The sequence below is a fragment of the Olea europaea genome, unplaced genomic scaffold, assembly GCF_002742605.1.
Source record: "Olea europaea var. sylvestris unplaced genomic scaffold, O_europaea_v1 scaffold199, whole genome shotgun sequence".
NCBI classification, from domain to species: Eukaryota; Viridiplantae; Streptophyta; class Magnoliopsida; order Lamiales; family Oleaceae; genus Olea; species Olea europaea.
Window position 1 is genome coordinate 223,765 of NW_019237766.1, and position 23,668 is coordinate 247,432.

The 23,668-nt window shown below is 34.1% G+C and overlaps 1 protein-coding gene across 1 annotated transcript; it reads left to right on the top strand.

Moving 5' to 3' along the window:
- The first annotated feature begins 6,283 nt into the window (after positions 1-6,283).
- On the top strand, positions 6,284-12,568 carry LOC111379445. Its single transcript, XM_023002819.1, has 6 exons — positions 6,284-6,334; positions 6,395-6,485; positions 6,615-6,628; positions 6,739-6,864; positions 7,279-7,510; positions 12,429-12,568. Exons 1-6 carry the CDS (start codon positions 6,284-6,286, stop codon positions 12,566-12,568), a joined length of 654 nt encoding a protein of 217 aa, XP_022858587.1.
- Positions 12,569-23,668: the final 11,100 nt, after the last annotated feature.

A 23,668-nucleotide genomic window follows, 5' to 3' on the forward strand; every position in this document is an offset into this window, starting at 1 on the left:
TGTTATTGCACTTGTTGAATCTTGGGCCTTATTTCGTGGCCTTTTTTACTTTAGTTATTAAGTCTGTAGTGGTATTTTGAAACCCGATACCCTTTGGCCTAAACAATCGAGGAGTTATCGACCTAAAGCTCGCTACAAGGGTTAAGAAGAAAGCTTAAAGGAGTGAGGTAAAACATGAGATTTGACTAAAAAAAATTGTTGTCGTGTAATTATATTTGATATTTGGGTTTCAATAACTAGTGTGTTTGAACTACTTAGTATAAACTTGAATGTGGAAGCACTCATTAGGGGAGAATCATCACATGACTAGATGCTGAGATTGTCGGTTAGACCCAACCAAACTAGAGCAGGAAAAGAAATGAGTGATTGATAGCAATCTTAGATTTACACATCGGGAAATAAAAGAAATATCTATTTTGGAGTGTAAATCTCACGAATGGAAAAGAAAAATTTGATCACAAAGGGTCGGGATGAAGCCAATTTGAAGATTTTTCCATCTTGACAATTTTTTTTTCTAATTTAGATGATAGTTGAGAGTGACTATGCACATACATAGCGATCGAACATTGGATGAGCTTAAATTATTTTTTTCTAGCATTATTTTGAGCATATTTGTGAATTAATTATACAATTTCACACTCTTTTATATTTTCAACAAGCTATCTAATGTGTTGATCATTATCACATATGCTTGATTGTGTTGTAGTTGATCTTGCTCGGGACGAGCAAGAGTTTAAATTTTGGGGTATTTGATAAGTGTGTTTTTACACATTTATTTAATATCTAAATATTCTTTTAATTGATAAAATGAATGCAATTCTACTCACAATTGGGTAATATTTGCTTTTATAGGCTAAAAATCATCCAAGGAAAGAGAATAAGGAAAAAGGGAGTGAAAAAAGACCAAAAGCGCACAAAAATGTGAAGTTGGGGACCAAAGTGTACAACTGCTGAAAGTTGGGGACATAAGGTTACAATTCTTTGGGAACCGAACTGAAGGAAGGAGAAAAGAAGGCGAAGTCATGTGCCTAAGCCTCCAATTTTGTGTAATAGAGGCAACAAAAGGGTTAAGGCACACCTTTCATTTTGTACTAGGTATGCGCCTTAGGTTGAAAATCAAGACTTGTGCTCACATTTTAATTTTTTTAGGGGCTCTTTTGGACGATTTTTATGCTTTTTAAACACCCTTTTCACTCTTTCTCACCATATTTTTCTTCTTCATCTCGAAAAAAAAACCCTAACCTTCTTCTCTTTTTTTTTTCTCTCATTTTTTATTTTTATTATTTTTTCTTTCTTTCTTGTTCTTCATTTTCTCTTCATTTTCTTGGTATTTTTGGGAGCAAATCAAGAGCACAAGGAGAGTCAATCTAAGGTTTTAGAGAAATATTTGAGAAAGTCATAGCTAACCTTCAAAAGAGTTGTGTATCTATAACTTTGTATTTTCTCATTTATTTTGCTATATTTGCAACATATATTCTCCTTTTATTCATTTATATAGTATGGGCTAAGTTATTGTGTTGGGATTTATGGTAGTAACTTAATCTAGCTTTATTTAATTTCAATATTTGCCCTTTGATATTAATTTGCTTATTTTCATATGTTTCTACTATTGTATTTTCATTTATGTGGCCAATGAATGATCGTGTCTAGTGATTTGTACATCGTTCAGAGAATATTGTGCATTTTAGATCAAATAGTAAAAACCCTCGATCTGTGTAGAGAATAGAAATATACCCCTATATCTAAGTGACCCATTGAATTATTTTCACTTAATGTGATTGTTGGTTTTAATCGACATAGAGATATAGTAGGTGAAACCAATCAATTAGGGTTAATTTCTCTCGAAAGAGGTAATTGACTAAAATTGAAAAATGTGGTCTAACATAGTAAATGAATAATTCGTTAATTAGCTCATGGAGAAATTAATTAGGCTATGTTTAAATGAAACAATGAGTTCCAACCACGTTTGCTTCCAAGATTTTTATATTTTCTTCTTTTGTAGGTTTTTAGTTAATTTCCTTATTTCAAAATCATATCTTTAATTGTGTGTGTTTATTTTTATTGTTAGAATTAAATTAATTAGAGTTGTATAATCTGAAGTATACATTCATCGAGAGATTGACAACTCGAACTCAAAAAGTTCACTTTATTACTTGAATGCGATCCGTGCACTTATGACATGCATTTTTTGCGAACACCTACCTTTATAAATAACTTAAACATTGCGAAAACCTAAAAATTTCCCTCTTACATAGCCAACCCCTAGTTGCAACATTACCCCTCAATCTCATAATTGGGCCAGTTTCTTTTGATCAATAGATAAGAAAAAAATTTAGTTCTTCTGGATTACGGAATATTCAATACACAATGTTATTGTGTAATTGAAATTAGTATCAAATAATTGGTTGTCGCCATTTAATTGAGACATAAAATATATATGTCAATTAAATAATGACAGGAAGTCGTGAATTCCGTACTTCGAAGGTACTGGAAAACATAAAGACTTACATAGGTGCCCTATAGTTATTGGTAGGTAGTATCTATACTGGACCAAAGTAAAATTCTACAGTAAATGAGTCTAGTTATTATTCAATGGTATTCTCCACCACCCTAAGTGTTTGGTTCCAAGGCTAAGATCATCCTTAGTTAACACGTATTCTCGAAAATAAGTTAGTTCATCACATATTTCTCTCTACATCTTTCTCTACCAAACCTGATGTGATCCAAAAGTCGAGCCCAAACTGGGCAAGCCTAGGATGAGACCTATTGATTATCGAAGGTGGACCGACAACGTGTTCGAGGGTAAAGCAGGTAGATCAAGCGATGTGGCTATTGGTTCAATCAATAATTGATGAGACAATGATCATGGCACAAAATGATGCAAGTTCCATGTTGGGGTCGAAGACCGAAACCATTTGGATCAGTTCGATACAAGCGATCGAAAGCGAAGCTGAAGCATACAACTATGCAGTCACATAGTTGTACCTACCATGCGACCGCATGGTGGCAACCCTAAACTAGAAAGGGGCAGATTGAATGGCTTGTGCCACCGCACCACATTGTATCATGCGGTCGCGTGGTTAAGTTTCGAGACATAAATTTCCTTTTTCAGCAAGTTTCCATATTTTGTTAGAATTCTAATTTTGGTTAAATTCTCGTAATCTTTAATAAATATTTTCCATTCTCATTAAGATTTTAGGGCTAGTATAAATACAATGTCATTCCTTTCATTGTGACAACTTCAAACATTATTATTCAATTGAAATTGTGAGGCTTTTTTATTTCAAAAATCCATTGTTGTTCTTTTGAACAATTTCGAACTTATCAAGGTGCAAAGCTTGAGGCGTTCAAACACGCGGTGCAATTCTTGTATTGTATAATCAAGAGGTCTTTCAAACTTCGTTTTGCAAGGTTGCTTGGTTCGTTAATTCTTGGGTTGAAACCACAAACCGAGTTAATTGGCTTTCTTAGTTTCTAACAATCTCCTGTGGATTTCGTAGTCGTCATTGCTGCATGGTTCACATCAATTGGTATCAGAGCACATGCTTCAATTTAATCGATGTTATATCTTTCAATTTTCTTATTGAGTCTTTTAATTTTATTTGCTTCCTATTTTCTTTGCGTGCTTGTGTTCTTTGTTATTTTGAGTCTTTGATCCACAAAAGTGTCTTCAAATTTTCAAAAGTTGTTTTTGGGCTAATTTAGCATCAAAGAACCAGAAAAATTGCTATTGTTATTTCCGTCCAACAATTCTTTGTTGTTAATTCTTTAAGTCATTTATTTCTTTCCAGTCAATTCGAAGTGTCGATTCAATCAATTTTTGGTTTCGTTAGTTCCAGTCAAGTTTTCAATTCCCACTGTTCAAATTACTTTCAAAATCACTACTGTTATACACCTGATTTGAAATCCGCGAGGCTAATTCTTGTGAGTTCACTTTGTTTTTGGGAGCACTTGGACGAAAGCATTGAGTGGAAAAAATGCAGAGTGGTGAGATCACTAGAGGGTAAAAGCCATATAACGTGTGATTCTGAGTGAAATATTGGTGAGGCAGAAAATTTATAAATTTACGATGTCTGATAGAAAAGATTCCAATTCAAGCCGAAATAACAATCACATTAATGCATTGGATGATACGATGAGGTGGTTTGAGAAGTTGTTGGCAAATATGGGAGATAGGTTAGATAGGCTTGATACATTGGTTAAAAATCTTAATAGGGACAACGAACGGAAGCACCTCATGCTAGGAGGCCGGGTAAACGAGAACCTAAGATGGAAAGGCAAGAGGCGTACGATTATGGTAGTGATTTGTATGAGGATGAGTATAAAGGAGTTGAGATGGGATGGATGCGGAATAGAGGTGATAGGCTTGAATGGTAGGGTTGGAATAATCATGGAGACGAGATATATGGTAATATGGACAACATTAAGATGTCCATTCCGTCGTTTAAGGGAAGAAATGATCCTGAAGCTTATCTAGAGTGGGAAAACAAGGTGAAGTTAATTTTTGAGTGCTATAACTACTCGGAGGAGAAGAAGGCAAATATACCAATTTTAGAATTCACTGACAACACGATAACTTGGTGGGATCAAGTAGTTACTTCATGGCGTAGGAATCAAAAGAGGCCTATCAACATTTGGGATGAGTTAAAGGGGGTGACAAGAAGGCGATTTGTACTTAGTCATTATTATAGGGAACTCCATCAAAAGTTGCAAAGTTTATATTAGGGTTCGAAAAGTATAGAGGATTATCACAACGAGATGGAGATATTGATGATTAAGGCGAATGTAGAGGAGGATCGGGAAGCCACAATGCTCATTTTTAAATGGGTTGAATAGGGATATAGTCAGTGCGGTGGAGCTACAATATTATGTGGAGTTGGAGGATATGTTGCACGTGGCGATGAAGGTAGAAAAGCAATTGAAGAGGAAGGAGACTGCTGGGCAACCAGTGAGAACTTTGGCTTCTAATTCATCTTGAAAATTGAAGTGGAATAACAATAAAGGAAACGAAGCTGTTTCTAAGGTAGGACCTAGTTACCAAAGGGAAATGAAGTAGGTGCTAACAAGAGAGTACCCAAGACAAAGTCACAACCACGAAGGAGCAGGGACATTAAATGTTTCAGGTGTTTGGGTCGGGACACATTGCTTCTTAGTGTTCAAATAAACGGGGTGCTAGTGTGGTGGGACAATGGAGAGGTGGTAAGCGAAAGTAAAGGTGAATATGATGACATGCTGAAATTAGAAGAAATTAGTGATGGGGAAAAAGTGGAATATGCTGTAGGAGAGCTGTTGGTCACGAGGCGAGCTCTTGACAATTAGATCAAGGCGAATGATTTGGAGTAGCAGCGGGAAAATATATTTCACACTCGATGCCACATTAATGATAAGGTATGTAGTTTGATCATCATTGGTGGGAGTTGCACCAATGTGACTAGCACAATTTTGGTAGAAAAAATGGGATTAACTTTATTGAAACATCCTAGACTTTATAGGCTTTAATGGTTGAATGAATGTGGAGAAATAAAAGTGAATAGGAGGGTTTTGATAAATTTCTCAGTTGGGAGTTATTGTGATGAAGTGGTACCTATACATACGGGACATTTGTTGCTGGGGAGGCCATGACAATACGATAGAAGGGTTATTCATGATGGATATAAGAGTCGATATAGCTTTTTCAAGGAGGGAGGTCCATTACCATTGTGCCCTTAATACCAGCACAAGTATATGAAGACCAAATTAAATTAAAAAATGAAGAAGGAGGGTAGTGAAAGAGTTCGAGAAAAAGAGAGAAAATAATGAGACAGTGAGTAAGAGAGAAGAATGTGAGGTGGCAAATAAGATAGAAATTAATGTGGTGGTGAGTAGAGAGAAAAAGAGAGGAGCCACAAGAGAGAAAAAGAAAAGGATTCTTCCAAGATGAGAGAAAAGTCAAGAGTGAATTTCTTTCGAAAAAAAAAAAAATGAGCCTAGGAGAGCAACAGTTGAGGAAAGGGAAATGATTTTGTTGGACTACAAGGAGTCATTCTTCAATCTTGAGGAAGCTAACCCACCCCTCCCTAGTTTGGCTAAATCTTTGTTATAGGAGCTCGAACATATTTTTCTAGAGGACATACCTAGTGGACTACCACCAATTCGAGGCATTGAGCACCAGATCGATTTCATACCTAAAGCTGTCATTCCAAATCGACCAGCTTACCATAACAATCTTGAGAAAACAAAAGAAACTTCAAAGGCAAGTGGAGGAGTTGATGAATAAGGGCTATGTCAGGAAGAGCATGAATCCATGTGTCGTGCCAGTACCATTGGTGCTAAAGAAAGATGTGACATGGAGGATGTGCGTAAACTACAGAGCCATCAATAACATAACGATAAAGTATCATCACCCTATCCATAGGTTAATGACATGTTAGACGAATTACATGGTGCCTGCATTTTTAGTAAAAATGATCTTAAAAGCGGTTACCATCAAATCAAAATGAGAGAAGGTGATGAGTAAAAAACTGTATTTAAGACCAAATATGGACTATATGAGTGGTTAGTAATGTCATTTGGACTCATTAATGCATCGAGCACTTTTATGCATTTAATGAATCATGTTTTACGTGCTTATATAGGAAAATTTGTTGTGGTCTATTTTGACGGCATTTTGTCTTTAGAAAAAATCTAAATGAGCATATGGAACATTTAAGATATGTGCTTGTAATATTAAGGAAAAAATAATTGCATGCTAATTTTAAGAAAAGTACATTTTGCATGGAAAGTATTGTCTTTCTAAGTTTTGTGGTTAGTGCTAATGGGGTAGAGGTAGAAAAGGAGAAGATAAAAGCTATTAAAGACTGGCCTGCACCTAAGAGTATAACTGAGGTAAGGAGTTTTCATGAGTTGACTAGTTTTTATAGGTGATTTGTAAAAGACTTTAGCACAATCACTATACCACTCACGGAAGTAGTAAAGAAGAGTGTAGGTTTTCATTGGGATGATGTACAAGAATATGCATTTAACACTATTAAAGATAAATTGTGTAAAGCACCGATTTTTGTTAACTAATTTTGACAAAACGTTCGAGTTTGAGTATAATGCATCAGGAATAGGGATTGGAGCAGTAATAATGCAAGATAGGGGACCGATAGCATTTTTAGTGAAAAGTTGAGTAGAGCTGCTCTTAACTACCCTACTTACGATAAGGAGATGTATTCGCTTGTCCGAGCCTTGGAAACATGGCATCATTACTTATGGCCTAAATAGTTCATTATTCACATCGATCATAAATCGTTGAAGAACTTGCGGGGTCAAGAAAAGTCGAACAAAAGGCATGCCAAATGGATGGAGTTTATTGAAATATTTCCATATGTCATTCGATACAAGTATGGTAAAGAAAAAATAATGGCAGATGCATTATCTCGAAGGTATGCATTGTTAAATTCACTAAGCACTGAATTGCTTGGCTTTGAACATATTAAAGATGTGCATGGAAATGATTTAGATTTTTTCGATATTTACAAATCATGTGGTAAATGGGCTATAGATTAGTTCTTTAAGCACGAAGGGTACTTGTTTTGGGAAAATAGGTTATGTGTTCCTAATTGTTCAATATGAAAGTTGTTGCTAGTGAGGGAAGCACATAGTGGTGGATTAATGGGGGCACTTTGGTGTACAAAAGACTTTAGAGATGTGAGGAAAGCATTTCTATTGGCCTAAGATGAAAAGTAACGATGAGAGGATTTGTAGTCGATGCATAACTTGCAAGAGGGCTAAGTTTAGAGTTTTACCCCAGGGACTATATACACCATTACCAATACCTAGTGAACTATGGGTTGACATTTCAATGGTTTTTATTTTAGGTTTACCTAGGACTAATAAAGGACGAGATTCAATTTTTGTGGTGGTAGATAGATTTAGTAAGATGGGGTATTTCATACCGTGCTATAAAATTGATGACACTACTCACATATTTGATTTGTTCTTTACAGAGACAATGCACTTACATGGGGTCGCTAAGAGTATAATGTCGGATAGAGATATAAAAAATTTTGAGTCATTTTTGACGGGTTTTGTGAGGTAAACTAGGTACTAAATTGTTGTTTTCTACAACTTGTCATCCACAAACCGAGGTAGTTCATTGGACCATGAACTTTGTACACGGTGATAAATAAAACTTTGAAAAATTGGGAAGATTGTCTACCTTTTGTTGAATTTGCACATAATCGGCTTGTTTATTTTACTATTTCATTTTCACCTTTTGAATTTGTTTATGGTTTTAATTCACTAACCCCATTGGATTTGGTACCTTTACCTATGAATGAGCGTAGTAGTCTAACGGTAAAAAGAAAGTTGAATTGGTAAAGTCACTTCATGAAAAGGTCCAAACGAAGATTGAGAACAAAAACAAACTCATTGCATCGCAAGCAAACAAGGGTTGGAAAAGCATGACATTCGAACCAAGCGATTGGGTTCAGGTGCATTTTAGAAATGAGCAATTTCCAGAGCAAAGAAAGTCTAAGTTGCAACCATAGGAAGATGGACCACTTCAAGTTATCGAGAAGATCAATGAGTATAATGTTTCAGCTACGTTTAATGTGTCTGATCTCTCTCTCTCTCTCTCTCTAATGTATGTACAGATTCTAGGATGAATCATTTTGAAGAGGAATGGGATGATGGGATCCAAAAGTCGAGCCCTACCTCGACGCCCAGAATGAGACCAATAGATTATTGAAGGTGGACCGATGACACATTAGAGGGCACAACTGGTAAATCAAGCAATGGAGCTATTAGTTCAATCAACAATTGATAAGACGATAATTGTGACACAAAATCGGACAAGTGCCATGTTGGGGTCAAAGGCCGAAACCATTTGGATCAATTTGATACAAGCGGCCAAAACTAAAATGGGGTAAGTTCCATGTTGGGGTCGAAGGCCCACCATGCGACCGCATGTGGCTACCCGAAACTAAAAAGGGGTATATTGAATGGTTTGTATGACCGCACCACATTGTACCATGTGGTCGCATAGTTAAGTTTCGAGACAAAAATTTCCTCTTTCCGCGAGTTTCATTATTTTGCTAGTATTCTATTTTTGGTCAAATTCTTATGATCTTTAATTAATATTTTCCGTTTTCACTAAGATTTTAGGGCTAGTATAAATAAATTGTCATTCCTTTCATTGTGAGAACTTCAAACATTATTATTTAATTGAAATTGTGACGCTTTTTGTTTTCAAAAATTCATTGTTCTTCTTTTGAACAATTTCGAACTTATCAAGATACAAATCTTGTGGCGTTCAGACACCGGGTGCAATTCTTGAATTGTGTAATCAAGAGGTCTTTCAAACTTCGTTTTGCAGGGTTGCTTGGTTCGTTAATTATTGGGTTGAATCCACAAACCGGGTTAATTAGCTTTCTTGGATTCTAACAATCTCCTGTGGGTTCCGTAGTCATCATTGTTGCACGGGTTCATATCAAAACCCGTGATCAGATGTATCTATTGAACCAAGTCTCTATATTGCCAGCCACTTGTGCCTTTCAAACTTTAATTTGTGTCTTCTCATTAAAAGACTGCATTAGATAACGCACTCTATCTTGCGAGTTGGCTTGAGTTTGGTAGCTAAGCAAGAACAATAATTCAAAAGAAGTATGGCTGCTAGGACATGGATGGATGTCTAATTATCGGGGGTTGTAGAACTTTTAGTCCAAAAATAGGGTTAAACATACGTTTTAAAATGTCATTTAACTTATAAGTTTTCGAGTTGCCATAGAATTTTTTAAATATCTTTCTGTCGCCATTGAACTTTAAAAAGTTCTTCAAATTTTTTCTTAAGTTACAAATTTTTATCACATTTATTACCCCATCTCTCACCAGTTTAAAAATTAACGAACTCGATGAACTTACTAGAAGGTTATCACGTCCTCATTTTATCCACATGTCATCAAGTGTACTTGATTTTAAACGGCAAATGACGGATGAGATAATATTTTGATAGGTCGACAATTTTTAAAGTTCACTGGTAATTGAAAAATATTTAGAAAGTTGAGTAATCGCTCGAAAAACTTCTAAAATTTATGAAAATTGGATAACGTTTGGAAAAGTTTAGTAGCAACAGCGATATTTAGCCCCAAATAATCTTCAAAAATATTTTCCTTTTTTAAAATTGATGGTGGTGTAGCCAATATTTCAAGAGTCGACATCATTAGTTATAGTGTTTAGATACGTATAGTTTTACAAGTATACCGGGCACGAAGGCAATAGTATGAATGGAAGAATATTGATCAATATCAGAAAAGGGGGCCATTTCTTGTGTCTGTGCTATATATGGATACAAGCTGCACGTTATATGTATATATTTATTAGTTCTAGAAATTTTTTTAAAGAAATTAGTCCAACATTTACATTCACTTTGTAATTTCAAATAATTATTTTATATACTTATTTTGTTTGAAAAAAAATTTAATTTTAACTAAGATAAATTGAATAGATAATACACAAAATTTTTGTCAATAACTAATAAATAATATGTAAATCACAAAAAAGGAAAAATATATTTTTTAATATAGTATACAAAATTACAAAATCAAAACTTAACCATTATCATTGATAAATGAGTTCAAAAAATCATTAATTTAAATGTATAGAAAAATAAGTGACAAAAAACTTGAAAACTTTAATTTTGTCTCAAACACAAAAATAAAAAATAAAAAATAAAAAATTATACTTTAAAAATTATTAAATTATTTTTAATAATGACCCACCGGTCCGACCAGCAACCCAGTGACCCGGTACCTTGACCGGGTCGATGTTCGAGTCGGATCTGATAACTATGTTTATTAGGGTTGACAACTTGATTGAGAGATTGTTTATTAAGATGAAAATTTAATAAGAATATTGAATGTTAGAATAGTGCCTAAGTATTCATTATGCTGAAGTCACTTGCATTATCGAGCAATCAATGAGGGGGAAGGACAAGTCAAATATTACAAAGTTTTAAATAATGGAAGTTCTAGATTAATGGAGGATGATAAAGATTAGTCGTAATAAATATGTTTCATTATGATATCAAATTGATTGATAGTTTTTAACTTTTTTGGCAGCATTTATCATATTTTGGTTTACAGCTGACTGGTCTTAATTAATGGTTATTAAATCCATTTGTATTTGATTTAATTACATAGAATTTCAAATTTAAATAAAGTGATGTTAACTTGAAAGAATATAGTTTTGTGTACCAATTTTATTGATCCAAGCAAAAACAAAATAGTTAATTTTCTTAAAAAAATTAACTAATATATAATTCTATTTTGACTGCAAAACTAATTTAACAATGAAGTCTTAATTAACTACAGTAAATACTAATTAGGATTGGCTTGGTATTGGTTTAGAAATATTTCAGTATTATTGTATGTTTGAAAAAATGCAATTGAGCATTTGATTAAAAAAAAAAGTACTTTATTGATCTAATTGATTATATTGATCTCAATATTAATATGCAGGGAAATTTAAAAGTACACCCCGTATTTAAGGTGTGATGACAACACATTTGTACATTTACGTTTTACATAATATATTTTTACAATGGTATCAAAAACTCTATTTGCTGGGGGAAAAAAAAAAAAAAAAAAAAAAAAAAAAAAAAAAAAAAAAAAAAAAAAAAAAAAAAAAAAAAAAAAAAAAAAACAGAAAAAACAGAAAAATTATGAATATCATTATAAATAAATGAACAAACAAAAATATTCTTAGTTAGTTGAAATAACAAATTACATCCTGTATACCTTGTGTAACATTTTGCGTAACATTTTTTAACTACTAAATTTTCAATTGGTGTGTTTCTTTATAAAAATTATCTTCTTTATTGTGATATTTATAAAATTATTATGTTGTTTCCTTAAACTCTACTGTGAAATCAAGAAAAATCAATTATAATAAGTTAAGATCGTATTTAAAAAAAAAAAAAAAGACTTCATTTAACTATTTTTTCCCCTAAGGTGAAGAAAAGAGAGACTTTATTTGACTATTCAATGTTGTAAAAATAAGTAAAATTTTGGGTATATTCTAATTAATGTTTTCAATGAATAAAATTTTTTTTAAAAAAAAATTGAGTAAAATTTTTTTTAGGATCAGTTATAATTTTGAAACATCAACATAAATGCACTAAAATGTTATTGGAAAATGAAAAATACTTGACTATTTGTATTAATTGAAAATTATTGCTCCATCCTAATATCTTATTGAAAAATGTTGTTTATCCCAATTAATATAAATGAGCATCAACTCATTATTGAAATAAGCTCATTACATTAATATAAAAGTTTAATGTAAGTTCTTGGAATGAATAATACTTTTAAGAAAAATGACTTTTTAATACATCTTGAAGCTCCATATCTATATTTAATTTTGTAATTTAAAAATATTTTGTAACATATACGTGATTGAGTTGGTAGGTAGTATCTCTTATGGAACAAAGTACAATTCCATAGTAAAGGAGTCTAGTTATTGGCTTATTGCTCAACGGTATTCTCCGCCACCCTCAGTGTTTGGTAAGGCTAGGATCATTCTCAACACACTCTCAAAAATAAGTTAGTTATGCAATTATTTCTCTTTACATCTTTCTCTACCAAACCCAAGATCCTAGATGTATGTATTTAACCAAGTCTCTATGTTAGGACAGGACAGGACAGCACGATATTAAAATTGAGAAACAAGAAAACCTCAATCGATCTGAAATAAATTGCAGAAAATTAAAAGACCACAAAGGAATTATTTCGGCCTAAGCCCCGGAGGTTCGACGACCACATCTAATGCCTACATCCCCCGTTGAGCATCCAAAGATTTGGATTGTGCTCGGTTGCACTAAACAGCCAAAAATGGCAACAGATTTACAGAACGTTCAGAGAGATGAAAATGAGACTTATCTCTCAAGTACAGCAACAGATCTACAGAGATTCACTCAGATCTCAGACCGCAAAGCTTTCGAACACCACCAAATGATACAACAGAGAAATCACTCGAATTTCTTCACCATTCACACAGAATACAACAATCGAAGGAAGATCTCACTATACTTGGTGTAAAATCAGAGATTTTTACACAAGAATCACTCAAAGAAAATTAGTCTCTCTCAAATCGCCAATACTTTTCTCTCTGAAAACCCTAGAGTCAAGAGCAAAACTGAAGGGTTCGTTCTGATGTTCCAGGAGGCTCGAGCCATTTAACAAAAGGCATATGAAACGGTTTAATCCAACGTCCAGAAGGCCATCCAGTAAAGTGTCAAAACTTATTAAGTCGTGTTTAATAAAAACACGGTTTCTTCACAAATCAAATTATGGAAGCATTAAATAGGCAAATAGGGTTCGATTCCAACAATCTCCACCTTGCCGCCAGAATTTGAGCTATTAGTGCAGCCAGGAGCATAAAATTACGTCTTTTTCATTTGCTCCAAGTACCTGTATAAGAATCACAAAGAATCAACAGATAAAAGTTTTAAGCAGTTTAAGAATTTGTTTAAAGGGATTACTTTTGTACCCATATCAGATGGATTAAACTGAGTAGAAACTTTTTCAATCTTGATTTTACCTTTTGAGATTATATCTCTTATAAAATGATATTTAACATCAATATGTTTTGATCTATCATGGAACATGGGATTTTTACTTAGGTGAATAGCACTTTGGTTATCAGAAAACAGTACAATGTGGTTATCATTAAGACCCATTTCAGACAATAAGCCATTTAACCATATTCCTTCTTTAACACCATCAGTTGTAGCTATATATTTTGCCTCAATTGAGGACAAAGCCACAGCTTTCTAGAGTTGAGATTTCCAACTGATAGCAGTACCACACAGTGTATAAAAATAAGATGAGGTTGACTTTCTATTATCTCTATTTCTAGCAAAATCAGAATCAGTATACCCTTTTAAACTTATTCCATTTTTATCTAATTTAAACATTAAGTCTAAATTTAATGATCCCTTGAGATATCTTAATAACCATTTTAAGGCATACCAATGTTCTTCACCAGGGTTACTCATAAACCTACTTAAAATGCTAATACTATATGCAATATCAGGTCTGGTGCATATCATCAAATACATCACAGAACCAATTGCATTAGCATACAAAATTTTTGACATGGCATATTCATCTTCAGATTTAGGACAAAATTCAGAAGACAATCTAAAATGACTAGCAAGAGGCAGTGTTATAGGCTTACAATCATGCATGTTGAATTTTTTCAAGATTTTAGACACATAGTCACATTGATTTAAAAATAACATATTTTTATCCTTATTTCTCCAAATCTGCATGCCCAATATTCTTTTAGCAGCACCAAGGTCTTTCATATCAAACTCAGAACTTAACTTTGATTTAATGTCATCAATTTTTGATTTATCAGAACTAGCCAACAACATATCATCCATATAAAGGATCTGATATAATGAGTTTTTAGCTCCACTACCTTTGCAGTACAAGCAAGTATCATATTGGCTTCTTTTAAATCCAAGTTTCAAGACAAAAGTGTCAAATCTTTTGTACCACTGCCTAGGTGCTTGCTTTAGGTCGTACAAGGAGTTCTTTAACAAACAAACAGTGTTTTTAGGATCACCTTCCTCAAAACCAATTGGTTGTCTCATGTATATTATTTCATCTAATTCTCCATACAGGAAAGCAGTTTTAACATCTAGTTGATCAAGTTCCCATTTAAATTGTGTAACAAGTGCAAGTAAGCATCTGATAGTAGCATACTTAGCAACAGGAGAAAAAATTTCAGTATAGTCCACACCTTCTTTTTGTGTGGAACCCTTTGCTACAAGTCGAGCTTTGTATCTGATGTTTTTATCATCACTTTCTCCAATTTTTATTTTATAAATCAACTTGCAATCAATTAATTTTTGTCCTTTGGGCTTATCAATTAATATCCATGTCTTATTTTTAAGAAGTGAAGACATTTCATCTTCGACGGCCATCTTCCAATTTTTTCTTTCTTTACATTTCATGGCTTCTTCAAAAGTGTTTGGCTCATTTTCAGTAAGATCTTGGTAGGTAAATAAGGCTACAAAGGTGCCATTGTCAAATCTAGTGGAGGGTTTGATTTGCCTTCTCTCCCTATCTCTTGTGAGTTGATACTCATCAAAGGGGAGAGTTGCAGAATCAACCTCTTCAACATGTTCAGTTTTATCTTCAGTTTTAGGTAAAATAACATGTTCTTCATTTTCATTTTCTTCTGCACTAGTTACAGAAATGTTCTGGTTACTGCAGGAAGGCTCCACCTCAATTTGGACATCCTTTTCAGTCAAAATATTTTCTTTTCCTTCAAGACATGGCATCAAGGATTCATTGAAGACTACATCCTTTCTAATTATTACTCTATAACCTTTTTCAGATTTAACCCATAATCTGTACCCTTTAACATGTTTATCATAACCCAAGAAAACACACTTTAATGATCTTGGTTCTAGTTTACCAACATTTTGATGAGCATAGGCTGCACAACCAAATATTTTCATATAAGAGTAATTTACAGTACTATTTGACCACACATTTTTGGGACAACAAAGTTTAGTACACTAGTAGGACTTCTATTAATCAAATAAGCTGCAGTTTTGATTGCTTCACCCCCAAAACATTTTAGGCAGTCCAGAGCTTAACAACATGCATCTAACTTTATTCAACACAGTTCTATTCATTCTTTCAGCCATTCCATTTTGTTGTGGTGTGTGTGAAACATTTTTGTGTCTCATAATGCCATATTCCTTACAAAGATTATCAAATTCAGAATTGCAAAATTTCAAACCATTATCAGTTCTTAAATATTTTATTTTAAGATCAACCTGATTTTCAACTTGAGTTTTCCAATCCTTAAAGGCAAAAAATGTCTCATCTTTAGACTTTAGTAGATGAACCCAAATTTTTCTAGAGAAATCATCAACTATTAGCAAAAAATATTTAAAACCAGTTAAAGTAGAGACAGAAGCAGGACCCCACAAATCAGCATACAAGTACTCAAGTCTTTGTTTGGACTTATGAATTCCACTTTGAAAAGGAAGTTTGGCTTGCTTTCCCAAAATACAGTGTTCACAAGAGTCAAAATCACCATGATTATGTTTTCCAAAAACACCTTTTGATTGCAAAATGTTTAAACCCTTTTTACCAATATGACCAAGCCTTTCATGCCACAGTTTTTCCAAAGTAAATTTTTTAAATACAACAGAAGCAGTTAAACCAAGCAACGGTTTTGCATTCAGACAATAAAGACCATGTCTCTTAGGGGCTGAAGTAACCAAGTCATTTCCCCTAAGAATTTTTATATGTCCTTGACCCATAATTATGTTAAACTCCTTGTCATTTAACATTCCTAAAGACACTAAGTTTCTTTTCAAATATGGGACATGTCTTGTGTTCTCTAGGAACAAAACATTACCATTTTCTAATAACAATTTGACAGTCCCAATTCCACTCACTTTACATGCAAAGTTGTTTCCCATTATAACCTGTCCCCCTTTGATTCTTTTTAGATTTATAAAACAGTTTTTGTTGGAGCACATATGAAAAGAGCGTCCTGAGTCAAGTATCCATTCATTACTTAGGCATTTTTCAGCACTTACTAACATAAAACCATTTTCTGTTTTAGTTTTATCATAGGCTAGTGCATTGCTTCCATCAAGGCTCTTTTCTTTTAAATCATTTTTCTTTTTAAAACAATCTTTTGCAAAATGACCAAATTTACTACAATAATAGCATTTTGTACCTTTTACATTATTCTTGGTCTTATTTCTATCAACCCATCTCCTATTAGTTTTTGAAAACTTAAAATTTTGTGTGGGTTTTTCAAAAGATTTTCCTTTAGTTAAGAAACTAGTTCCAGTATGACTGTTACTTGACTCAGCCTTAATTTCTAAAGCTTTATTCCTTAAAGCATCGGTTATATCATCAACAGTAAGTTCATCCCTACCATATTCAAGGGCAACTTTAATGTCCTTGTACTTGTCACTTATGAAGTTTAACAGAACTACAGCTAATTGATCTTTTGAAAGTTTTTCATCACAATTGGCCAAATCTTGGGTAAGTTTTGTGAACCTACTAAGGTTCTCTTCTATGTCAACTGCAGGATTGATTTTAAAGGAGAAAAATTGTTTTAAAAGAAAACATTTATTTGGAGTGGTTTTGGTCTCATACTTAGCCTTAAGTCTTGCCCAAAGATCAGAGGCAGTAGTAGTTTCACCTACCTCTCTGATCACATTATCAGACAAATACAGAAATATGGTACTCCAAGCAATTTCCTCAAGTTCATATTTCTTATTAGGAGCTATGCCCTCAGGCCATGAATCATCTAACGACTTGCACATTTCATTTGCATTAAAATTGCTCTCATTTTCTGACTCCACATATCAAAATCAATTTTGCCATCAAACTGACTAACTTCAAATTTAGCAGTAGCCATACTATAGACAAATTTTCATACAAGATCAATTTGGACTCACAGTAGTTTATCCAGGAAGTCAAGTAGTGCCAATTTGTATCAAGTTTGAGATACAGTAGAACACACAATAATATAAAGTTTCACAATTCTTGCAATATTAGAAGAAAACTGGCAAGATCAATTAACAGACAACAATCACAGAGACCGAATTCAAGGTTTCACATTTCTCTCCAACAAGATTCTCCAAGTACGCACCCGTACTTGATTTATCTTAGATTCCAGGGGCCTCGCAGGAGCCACTGGACAAAGATTAGTCTCAAGGGGGTTTCAATGGTACACCAAAAGAATCAAGGGAAAATTTAGGAAACTCAAGTTTCTGAAATTAATTTACAGAAAATTAAAAAGATCTCACTGAGTGAGTTGAATAACTCGTATTGTTTTCAATCTGCCTTTTCGGCCGTTCCAAAAATTCAGGACCGTTGCAGGTCCACCAATTTCTCTAAGATCCAGGTTTCTTATCCTTTAGCCGTGACTCTGATACCACTGTTAGGACAGGACCACAGGATATTAAAATTGAGAAACAAGAAAACCTCAATCGAACAGAAATAAATTGCAGAAAATTAAAAGAACACAAAGGAATTATTTCAGTCTAAGCCCCGGAGGTTTTCTTTCTTCACCATTTCTTCACCAAATGATACAACAGAGAAATCACTCACATTTCTTCACCATTCACACAGAATACAACAATCGAAGTAAGATCTCACTATACTTAGTGTAAAATCAGAAATTTTACGCAAGAATTACTCAAAAAAAATCAGCCTCTCGCAAATCGCCAATACTTTTCTCTCTGAAAATCCTAGAGTCGAGAGCAAAAATGAAGGGTTCGTTCTGATGTTCCAGAAGGCTCTAACCATTTAACAAAAGGCATATGAAACGGTTTAATCCAACGTCTAGAAATAGTCCACGTGTTGGCCATCCAGTAAAGTGTCTAAACTTATTAAGTCGTGTTTAATAAAAACACGGTTTCATCACAAATCAAATTATGGAAGCATTAAATAGGCGAACAGGGTTCGACTCCAACACTCTATATTGCCAAGCACTTGTGTCTTGTGAATTTCTATTTGAGTCTTTTCATTAAAAAAAAAAAAAAACTGCATTAAATCATTCCATCTTGTAAGTTGGATTTTGGTAGCTAAGCAACCAAGAACATAATAATTCAAAAGAAGTTTTGTTGCTAGGACAAGAATGAATGGCTAATTATCGGGGCTAGTAGAATTTTTAGACCAAAAGTAGGATTAACGTACATTTTAACATCATTTAACTTTAAAAGTTTTTTGAGTTGTTATTGAACTTTAAAAGTTTTACCAATTTTTTTTTACTGAAATCACAATTTTTTTAACTCCATCCCTCGTCAATTTAAAAGTTAATAGATTTGATGAACTTATTAGAAGGTTATCACATCCTTATTTTATCCACATGTCATCAAATGTGCTTGCTTTTAAGCGGCAAGTAACTGAATGATGGAAAATATGATATTTTGATAGTTGAGAACTCAAAAAATTTTAAAGTTCAGTGGCAATAAAAAATATTTAAGAAAGTTGAGTGACCACTCAAAAAAAAAAACTTCTAAAATATAGTGGCAATTGGGAAACATCCGTAAAAGTTAAATACCAACGAACTATTTAATCCCCAAAATAATCTTATAAAATAATTATTTTCCTTTTTTAAATTGATGGTATTTATGGTGTAGCTAATATTTCATGAGTAGACATCCTTAGTTAAGTAAAGATTGTAAGTGCACTAGGCACGAAAATAATAGGATAAATGTAAGAATATTAATTAACATTAGAAAAGGGCCATTTCTTGTGTCTGTGCTATATATGGATACAGGCTGCAAGTCATGTATGTATTTATTAGGGTTTAAAACTTGATTGATAGATTGTCATTGTCTATTAAGTTGGAATGTGCTGTTTGGGGGCAACCACCCTTCCATTACGGGGGCGTTGCCCTGTCTTTAAGTCAGGTCAAATCGTTTTACACATACGATTCATGTAGGAATTCCAAAAGATAGTAAACATAATTACCAAAATGATTATCCTAATTAAGTATTAATTAAATTCATTGATTTTAAATTATGTCACCAACCTTTTGAATTCCTTGTAGGTTACGAGCGAGTGATTATATATATGGTGCGAGATAAGAGTGTTTTGTATTAGAAATTTTATGAGTTCATTTTTATTTTAACACACACACACACACACACACACTCTATTTACTTCCATATTATCATTTCATATCACTTTTGTTTCAGAATATTGGGTGTTAATTGGGGTAAGAATATATGGTGCAAGTGGTAAATTCATATCTTTGATATTTATGTAAATTTGGCATGAAATACTATAAGGCCTTCGGGTCGAATTATATGTTAAATCCTTCGGGATGGATCGCCAGGTCAAAGAAAAGAAGTTAAATCCTACAGGATGGACCTTTGGGTCAATATGATTAAATCCTACGGGATATGGGGATTCTTAAGAAATCCCTTGAGCTGTTGGAATCGCAACCAGTTTGCTCTAAATTTAAGACATGTCTCTATGTTATGTCATATTATGTTTATATCATGTTATAAGAATATGTTCGTATTTTTACTGAGTGTTTTCAAAATACTCACTCTTACAATATTTCCAAATGAGGTCGGGTTGTGTGGATGCATGGAAGATTGACAGAGAGATGCTAATGGAGTCGTCAAGTAAATTTTCTAGAAAGATAATTATCCACTTTTATTTGAAGAATATCTAATGCATGTTATTTAATATGTTGTTCAAGCATTCGATATGTTATGTTAAATTTTAAATTAATAATTTCAAATCGAGCATTTTCGATATATTTTTGCTTAAATTAGATAGAGAAAAGTTTTGGTAGCACCTCGAGCTTATTTTAATTTAAAAATAATATAATAATATGAAAAAGAGTTCGGGGCGTTACACTTGTGTTCCACTCTATATGAGCCACATACACAACAATCTCTACCTTGGCGAATATTCACCCCTTAGGAGAAAAATATAACCTGGAAAAACCACACCATCTAGGACCAGTGGGTTGGGACACATCCTCTCTAACACCTAGAGATGTTAATCAAGTTCAAACAGTGCTTGAACCTATCCATTGTGATTGGCTTTGTCATCATGTCTACTGTATTCTCTGAGGTATGCACCTTCTCTAACAACAGCTCTTCTGAAATAACCAACTCTCTTATCTTATGAAATCTCACATTAATGTACTTGGTTCTTGCATGATAAATCTGATTCTTCGCTAGGAAGATAGCGCTCTGACTATCACAGTATAGCTTTATTCCATCTTGCTTGATCCCAAGTTCCCCGACAAGTCCTTTCAACCACAATAATTCCTTAGCTGCCTCAGTTACCGCCATGTACTCTGCTTCAGTTGTAGATAATCTCACAAGTGACTGCACCATTGATCTCCAACATATGAGCCCACCTGCAAGTGTGAAAACATAACCTGTATGACACTTTCTGTCATCCAAGTCTCCTGCATAATCTGCATCTACATATCCGCGAACTGAAATATCACCATGTTGTTTCTCAAACATGATCTCGCACACCATTGTACCTTTCAAGTACCTGAAAATCCACTTTACAACTCTTTAATGCTCTCTATTATGATTAGCCATATACTTACTAACCACACTGACTGCATGTGCTAAATCTGGTCTGGTATACACTATTGCATACATCAAACATCCAACTACGCTAACATAAGGTACCTTTGACATCTCTGCAACTTCTTCTTCATTCTTTGGGCATTGATTATTAGACAATCTGAAGTGATTTCTTAGCGGTGTAGCAACTGGTTTTGCATCTAACATGCTAAACCTCTCTAACATTTTCTTCAAATAATTTTTCTTAGACACCCATAATTTTCTGACTTTCCTATCTCTGTTGATCTCCATGCCAAGAATTTTCTTAGCCGGTCCCAAGTCTTTTATATCAAACTTACTGCTTAACAAAGATTTCAATTTATCTACCTCATCCATGTTCTTAGCAGCAATTAACATGTCGTCCATATACAACATCAAGAAAATATATGAGTTATCATCAAGAACTTTGTAGTAAATGCAATAATCATACTCACAACGACTGTAGCCAATCTGAATCATATGAGAGTCTAACTTCTATTACCATTGCCGTGGAGACTGCTTAAGCCCGTATAAAGACTTCTTCAGTTTACACACAAGACTCTCTGTTCCTAGTTCCAAAAACCCTTCTGGCTACTCCATGAAAATCTGTTCCTCCAAATCATCATGAAGGAAAGCAGTCTTCACATCCAGCTGTTCTAACTCCAAATCAAAATTAGCCACCATTGCCAAAACAATCTTGATGGAGGTGTGTCTAACCACCGGGGAGAAAATTTCATCATAATCTACTCCATTCCTCTATGAATATCCCTTTGCTACTAATCGAGCCTTGTATCTTTCTCCTTCCTTTTTTGACATTACTTCTTTCTTTCTGTACACCCACTTACACCCTATCTGTTTCTTTCCCTCTGGAAGCTCCACCAAATCCCAAGTATCATTTTTATGTAGTGACTCAATTTCCTCTGTCATAGCCTCTATCCATTTACCTTTCTCCTGACTAACAATGGCATCCTGAAAAGTTATAGGATCGCTATTGCTGGTAATGAGTGCATAAGAAATTGAATCCTCGAATCCAAACTTTGCTGGTGGCTTGATAGTGCGACGTGACCTATCTAAGGCAACACTATGATACTGCTCCACCTCTGACCCAGAACTAATGGCTCCCTCAGCATTAATTTCTATGTTAACATTGCTTAGCTCTACTTGCACCACTTGGCTCTTACCCCTACCTTCATCTGAATTGAGCTTATCTTTATCTGGAATTCTGCTGCGGTGTCTTGTGAATTGTATAGTGTCGCTGAATATCATGCTCCTCACAAAATTTCAGAAACTGTGAATCTGTATACTCTGTACCATTGTTTGTCCTCAGATATGTAATTTTTGTGCCTGTTTGGTTCTCTACTTCTGCTTTCCATAATTTGAACTTGGCAAATGCTTCAGACTTGTGCTTCATGAAATATACCCAACCTTTTCTAGAGAAGTCATCAATGAAAGTAATAAAATACTGAGATCCACCCTTGGACAACTCCCTCACCGATCCCCAAACATCTGAGTGCACGTAATCATGAATACCCTTGTCTTGTGCTTTCCCATCTTGAACTGTACTCTAGAATGTTTTCCAAGTACACAGAACTTGCAGAAATTCAGCTTACATGATTTAAACCCCTTCAACAAATTCCTCTTGTGAAGCTCAACCATGCCACGTTTTCCTATATGCCCCAGTCGTATATGCCATAGAAGAGTGTCATCTGACTCAGATTCTGCTGTAGCAACTCTACCTACAACTGTATCCCCGAGTAGTTTGTAGATATTCCCTACTAATTTCTGACCCTTTATCACAATCATAGCCCCTTTCTTCACTGTTAGAGCCCCACACTCTGACTTATAAAACTATCCATTTGTGTCTAAAGCGCCTAAAGAAATTAGATTCTTTTTCAACTCAGATACATGCCTAACATTTTCCAAGGTCCTTACCACACCATCAAACATTTTAAATTTTATGGATCCCATTCCAATGACCTTACACGATGCATCATTATCCATTAGAACATATCCAAAATTTCCAGAACGATATGAATGAAACCAATCTCAGTGAGGACACATATGATATGAATAGGTAGAATCAAGTACCCAACAGTCATTTAATTTTTCAAAATTACCTATAGAGACTGATAGCATGTCTCCATCTCTAGAATTCGAGTCTCCTTCTGCAACACTAGCTGAGTTTGAGGACCCATCACATTTCCTTTCATCATCTCGCTTCTTATTGGGATTGTCTCTCTTAAAGTGTCCCATCTGATGGCATTTGTAGCACTTGACGCTTTCTTTTTTTTTATTTTGATTCCTAGATTTTGATCTCATGTTCCCTCATAATCTATGGAGATAATGCCATTTGAGACCAGTTACTTAATGATGTTGTGTCTACGATGAATATATCTAGACTTACCATTATACATGCTGCTTTGAGCACTTCTAATTGGCGATTGACTATCACAATGTATATTTATCGCAGGTATCAGCTTGGGCTAACATGGAACATCTTCAAAGAAATTTCGAAGCCATTCTACCTCTTCTCCAGCTTTGTCCAAAGCAATAAACTCAGATTCCATC

Coding starts and splice junctions, on each gene's coding strand:
- LOC111379445 (XM_023002819.1), top strand. CDS start 6,284: ATGTGTCGTGCCAGTACCATTGGTGCTAAAGAAAGATGTGACATGGAG. Junction 6,865..7,278: donor CACCTAAGAGTATAACTGAG/GTAAGGAGTTTT, acceptor AAATCGTTGAAG/AACTTGCGGGGTCAAGAAAA. Junction 7,511..12,428: donor CGATATTTACAAATCATGTG/GTAAATGGGCTA, acceptor TTGAGTTGGTAG/GTAGTATCTCTTATGGAACA.